The following is a 6,451-nucleotide window of genomic DNA, read 5'->3' as shown; positions in this document are numbered from 1 at the left end:
GAGCATACCGCTTAATTAGGTACTGAAACTCTGTGGTCTGATATCTGCTATTAAATAAAAAATTAAAATGCGGAAGTGATAAATATTAAAACATCTTGAAATGTATCTTTGTTACCAGATAATTTACTCAATTTTCAGAATCGTTAAAATTTGGCAGATAGGTGAACTTCTATGGAAGAATCAGAGCAGACTAATTTCAGTTGATGTAGGTTTCATTTCCATGATTAAGTTCTCAGGTTACTGATATAATATGGCAATTATAAATTCTTATTTCAGACCAGCAAGACTGAGCAGGCTTAATTTACCGCTTCAAGTTGTGAGATAATATTTTACTGGTTCGAATAACAATTCAGACTGTTTACCAGATGAAATAACTTCAAAGTTCAGATTTAGGAATATAAAAATAATATCAGACAATTGGGATTTTTATTTTTTTCCTATAGAAGTTTAAGAATTAGGTCTAAAAATGGGATCTGTATTTTGATTTCAGGTATATTACAAACACACTTCAGACCTCAAGGTGTTGATTTATGTATTCAAATTTTAAATGATTAGTTTAGAAAACAGTGTGGTTGTTGACAGTATTCTGATGGATTTTGGCATGCTGTCGATGCAGGTAAATCATGCACCTGCAGTGACTTCATATGAAAAATTTAAGTTATATTACCTGTATTTTGATTGTCATTATGAGGGATTTAAATTTGCCTTCTTTATATTAAATCATCTAACTTGAGTGTGAAAATACAAGATTTTATAAAACACCATATAAAAGTGTAGGAAATACATGAAGTGTCTTGCAGGATGACAAACTTGTCAAGTTCATCCACATCATTCTGATGGATCTTGACACATTATCGATACAATTAAACCATGTAGTTTCATTGAGTTCATATGAGCAATTTAAATTACACTTTATGTATTTGTCCATCATGAAAAGGGACTTAAATATGTGTTCTCTACTGAGTACAAAAATACAGTAATTTTCTGAGGTAAAAATCTGTGCCACAGCAAAGACTGTTCTTATACTCATGAGAAAGCTGACATCTGTATCTTTCTTATGAATGCAATTTCGTTCGAATCAATGCTCTGTAGGAGAATATTGAGCTTGGACCAAGGCTCAAGTACTAAGTAACATCAAAGAAAATTATTTGATATAAGTACATTTCTATGTTATATCATTTATACACAAGTAGAAAGTATAATATTTTGTCTATTGAAAATCTATCCGTTAAAGAAAGACTCAATTACAAATGTATTATTTATTATTCATTGTGTAAATAGTAAGAGCATGGGAGAAGTATTAAATAGAACAAGATAAAGGAGAAAAAAAAATCGTTTTCAATCGATTTGAGCAGAGTTCATCTGAAGTGGCGGGTTGATCCGTCGGCAGTGGGTGTAGATGATGTCGACGGTATCTTTGGGAATTCCGAAATTTGTTCCGAGAGCTGAAATTGGTACGGATGGAGGCAATTTTCTTCCCCGGAGGCACGATTTCGGTTCGTCCGAGGGCCGTCTCGGCGTCCCCAAGCCCTCGCTGATCGTCCGGACAGAAGTATGTGATTCAATCCTCGTTTAATTTTCGAAGATGTGGAAATACCGGGACTCATTGATTTTCAGCCAGTCGTCTGCGATTTTTGATGTTTTCCGGTGATATTTGTGTCTCCTGCTTCTTTGTTTTTCGATGATAATTGAATTCCTGGTTTTCTTTGTACCGATGGTTGATGGGTAGTAGCGTAAGGGCATTAATTTAATGCATTAGCAGTGGAGCACGGCCGTCGCAGAATCTCTAATGAGACTATGTTTTGGGGGTTTTTCTCTAGTTCGTTGTTCTAATTCTAATGTAAATTTATGGGTTAACTCATTTTTTACTGCGTCAATATTCGTGTTTCCTCCACCGTTCATGCAGATTCATACGTTTAATGAGGATTAAGGCCTGTTAAATCATTCATTCTTCAAGATTTTGTCTCCCACCGATTTCTCCTGCAAGCAAAAACATATTACGATCCTCCATCGACTCGAATTTCAAAAACTTCTCTGCTTAATGCCTCGTAATTTCCATGGTTTTACTCCATCATTTTTCATTTTATCCAATGTCAATAATGAAACCATCCACTCGATTTCACAGAATCATTTCAAATGGATAAAGGAAACAACCATAAAATGCAGGGGACCGATGAATTGTCAGGGTTCTGTGGATTTCACTGATTGCCTATCGACCTGATTAGACCGATGTTCAAAGATATTTGTCTCACAATTAATTTACCCCATTGGGCGTCTACTTTAAGGTTATATTTGCTTTTTCCACCAGGCCTATTCAGCGAAGATGTAACAATTCCACCTTCAATGCAGTCTAATGTGTTCAAAGAGGAGAAGAGAAGGCCCATCCCGTCTTGTGTTATCTGTAATGGATCTGGAAGAGTCGATTGCCACGAATGTCATGGAAAAGGTCTTTCTCTCTCTCTCTGTGTTCTCTTTCTTTCTTCTTCTCTGCCTTTGTCTGTTTCTCTCCTCTCTCCTCTTTCCCTCTCTCAGAGTCTCTCCTCTCTCCTCTCTCCTCTTTCCTCTCTCAGTCTCTCTCCTCTATCTTCTTTCTTTCTCTCTGTCTCTCTCCTCTTTCCTCTTTCCCTCTCTCAGTCTCTCTCCTCTATTTCTTTCTCTCTGTCTCTCTCCTCTTTCCTCTTTCCCTCTCTCAGTCTCTCTCCTCTATCTTCTTTCTTTCTCTCTATCTCTCTCCTCTTTTTCTCTCTCTGTCTCTCTCCTCTTTTCCTCTATTTCTGTCTCTCTCCTCTCTCCTCTTTCTCTCTCTCTGTCTCTCTCCTCTTTTCCTTTCTCTCTGTCTCTCTCCTCTCTCCTCCTTTCTTCTCTCTCTCTCTCTTCTATCTTTTCTCTCTTCTCTCTATTTCCCTGCTCTTTCTCTCTGTCCTTTCTCTCCCTTTCTCATCTCTCTGTCTCCCTCCTCTCTAAATTCACTTCCTCCTCTCTATCTGGTGCAGCTTTTATATGTTCCTCAAGAGTCCTTTTTGATGGCTACCTTGAAATTTTTTCATCTAGGTAGGACGAATTCCGTCCATCTAACAATGCTTCCGAAGGGGGAATGGCCAAAATGGTACTTCAACAATTTATCTTTTCTTTGAAATTCTGCTCTTTCATACTAGCTTTTATCTCTTCCTCTTTCTTTATTCTATCTTCTCTTAATCCGCTATTCTTTTTATGTTCTTTTTCTGCCCCCAAAACCTTCATGCCGGCGTTCATTGCTGTAGTAATGTCTACCTTTATCTCTATACACGCTGCACTTTATAAAAACATGAGTAGTTATATCATCATCTTTCAGAAAAATAGTTATATCAATCCACTATCATCCACGCTTAAGCATTGAATTCAATATGGTACATATGATTTCAAACCCTCAAAAACCAATGCAAATGGAGCCATACTTCCCAAATAGAGAATTAGGTAAGATTCCAGACCTCCCTGGGCGGTATTTCCATCATTTCACGCTTGCGTGTGTATTTTTCTCTTTTGCCTTCAGGGTAGGTTAGCTATTAAAACATCATTAGCAGGTTGATCATATTCTTATCACCGGAACTCCACCAGGCTTACTCTGGAACAATCTCTTACCTGACTTTGAATTGTTTATGTCCCTTCCTCCACTCTGATAAGAACTATAATCATCGTATCAAAATTTCATTTTAACTATCGTTTTTCTTGATCATTTCCAGGTGCAAAATGTGTGGTGGAAGTGGCCTTGGATACTGCAACCGCTGCCTTGGCACGGGAGAGTATAGAGACATCATGGGTTTCCAATTCATGAGACAATCCTCTAATCCTCTCAAAGATAAACAGTAACGAAGTTCCTGTAATTACCTCTCCTCAGGTACTTTCCATACTAAAAACACCTCTATTTATGTGTCAATCGATCTCTTCTACGGGTTTAAAAATTTTAGAATCTGCATCAGAAGCAAAATAAATCATCTGGGGTGTATTCACGCCTATAATTACTAGATAGGAAAATCCTCTTGTATTGTCTTTGTCTTGGATTAGTGGTTTATCCTCGTCTATCTCTATCTCCTGGAGGGCTAGTGAGTTATGTTACGTCCCTCCCATAATGGGCCTGGAGAGAGAGGAAGCATTTATGTCCCTAACATGTTTTTTTATCATTTGGGATCATTATCAGTCAAAATGATTGTTTAAACCGGTCAGTCCAGGCTTGCTATCTTGATTGATCTCTAAGGTGCACAAACGTGGACATGATGTTTTCATACGGGAAGGAAAAACCCATCCGGTCCAGGGCCTTGGATGTTCAACGCAGGATGGTTTTCAAGTCCTGGTATGAAAAACCGTCCCATCTAGGAAACGGCACGTCCGGGACGTGACGCCCTGAACGTGACGCGACGGATGACGATCCGTGACGGCGTCACACGTCCTAGGATTTTGGAAAAATCTGTCAAGTTCGTGTCACCGTCATGGTTTGCGGCGTCCCCGTCAGGTCCCCGTCACCGGACGGCGTCACCATCACGTGTGACGGAAAAATCAACCATGCAGCGGAGAGAGAATTGGAGGGGCATATCTCCAGTTATCTTTGGACGGCGTCTGTTTGAACGCGCGAATTAATGCAGGGACTCATCCGTGACGGCCATCTCGTCACGTCGCTCGTCCGTGGCCCTCCGTCACCTTCGCATCACCGTCACGCCCAGTTCTTCATCCGTCACTGTCACTGTCACGGCCCCTAATTTCGTCACTGTCACCGTCACGTCATCCGTCACGTTGCCGTCACCGTGACGTGTGACGTGACGGATGACAGCTGCCATTCCCTAGTCCCATCTGCTGGTCTTGGACGGCAGGGAGGGCGAGTGTACTAAAATTACATTTTATGATTTTTTCTTAAAATTTTAGAACTTCTATGATTCATAACGCCTATTGTTTTCTTTCCCCAAAGACAAACAGAATAAAAGGGGATGGGGGACGAGAAGTGCTTTCGTCTATTGTTTTCGCCTATTGTTTTCGTTCCCCTTGATCCATCCCATCTATCAAAAACCAATCCAACTCCAAGAAGAGAAGTCCTTTTCGTGCGACCAAATTGATTTTGGTGTGATTATGCTGTCCGGTCTGAACTTCGGACCGCACATCGCACACCATCCCTGGAAACTACACAGCTACTTGTGCAGTGCAAATGTGTGAATGTGTGCGAAGCATTTTAAACTTTAGTAAGCAAGTTGCGATATGAATGTCCCTCTTCTCTCCCTCTCACATTCTACTAAGCTTTCCTCTGTCCCTCTTTCTCTCTCTATCGCTCCTCTCTCTCCCTGTCACTTCTATCGCTCTTCTCTCTCTCTCTCTATCGCTCCCCCCCCTCCTTTCTCTCCTTCTCTCTTTCTCTCTTGTTCCTCTCTCTCCCTCTTCCTCTCTCTCTACCGCTCTTCTCTTTCTCTCTTGTTCCTCTCTCCCTCTTTCTCTCTCTCTCTAACGCCCTTCTCTTTCTCTTGTTCCTCTCTCTCCCTCTTTCTCTATCTCTATCGCTCTTCTCTTTCTCTCTTGTTCCTCTCTCTCCCTCGATCTCTATCTCTATCGCTCTTCTCTTTCTCTCATGTTCCTCTCTCTCTCTCTTTCTCTATCTCTATCGCTCTTCTCTTTCTCTCTTGCACTCTTCGCTCTCTCTCATTCCTCTCTCCCTCTTTCTCTCTCTCTCTCTATCGCTCTTCTCTCTTGCCTCCTCTCTCACTCTCGCACGCTCCTCTCTCTCTCCTTTCTCTCCCTTTATATCGCTCCTCTCTCCCTTTTGCCCTCTTCTTTCACCCTTCTCGCTCCTCTCCCTCTTTCTCTCTCTCTTTTCCCTCTCTCTCTATCGCTCTTCTCTTTCCCAATTGCGCTCTTCTTTCAGTCTTGCTCGATCCTCTCTCTCCCTCTTTCTCTCACTCTTCCCTCTCTCTCTATCTCCCGTTATCTCTTCCCTCCCTCTCAAATATGTTGCTGGGTCCTCTCTCCTCTCTTTCTTTATCGTTTTTCTCTCTCGCGCTGACTCCTCTCTCTCTCCCCTCCGTCTCTAACTCCACGACCTTCTCTGACTGCAAGTGGGTGTGGTGAACTAACATAATCAATCAAGAAGAACATGATGGAGATTACTTAGAACTGATTATTGTAGCGACGTCCGAGGATGTCGTTAAGGAGCTGGTAGGCACGTTGGGTGAGGTGGTAGCTGTCCCAGAAGAGGTATTTGGCATCGTCCAGGCAGGTGATTGGGGTAAGCGGGTTGCAAAGTGAGGCCGCCTCAATTGTCCCAGTTCCACAGCACCCTCTCCTTGACTCGATGAATCCTGTTGTCTTACACATCAGTTGTCGAGATAGATAGATAGATAAATGGACAGAGAGAGAGATATAAAAAATAGGGAGGGACACAGAGAGAGAAAGAGATAGGTAGACGTAAGGGGGGTGATAGAGAGAGAGGGAGAAAGAT

General features: G+C 41.5%; 2 protein-coding genes across 2 annotated transcripts in view; one reads left to right on the top strand and one right to left on the bottom strand.

Moving 5' to 3' along the window:
• The first annotated feature begins 1,325 nt into the window (after positions 1-1,325).
• ENA (DnaJ/Hsp40 cysteine-rich domain superfamily protein) lies at positions 1,326-4,980 on the top strand. Its single transcript, XM_078582327.1, has 5 exons — positions 1,326-1,552; positions 2,350-2,446; positions 3,052-3,106; positions 3,720-3,874; positions 4,617-4,980. Exons 1-4 carry the CDS (start codon positions 1,400-1,402, stop codon positions 3,844-3,846), a joined length of 432 nt encoding a protein of 143 aa, XP_078438453.1. The 5' UTR covers positions 1,326-1,399; the 3' UTR covers positions 3,847-3,874; positions 4,617-4,980.
• Positions 4,981-5,982: 1,002 nt separating this feature from the next.
• Positions 5,983-6,451, bottom strand: part of LOC144708294 (GDSL esterase/lipase At3g14820-like) — a 4,016-nt gene continuing 3,547 nt past the window's right edge. Inside the window, exon 5 of the mRNA XM_078581541.1 lies at positions 5,983-6,311. Coding sequence (XP_078437667.1) covers positions 6,121-6,311 — 191 coding nt within the window. The 3' untranslated portion in view covers positions 5,983-6,120. The remainder of the gene's footprint in view (positions 6,312-6,451) is intronic.

This window comes from Wolffia australiana, chromosome 10 (genome assembly GCF_029677425.1).
Source record: "Wolffia australiana isolate 7733 chromosome 10, ASM2967742v1".
NCBI lineage: Eukaryota > Viridiplantae > Streptophyta > Magnoliopsida > Alismatales > Araceae > Wolffia > Wolffia australiana.
Note: the sequence above shows the minus strand (reverse complement) of the source record. Positions and strands in the feature narration are given on the sequence as shown.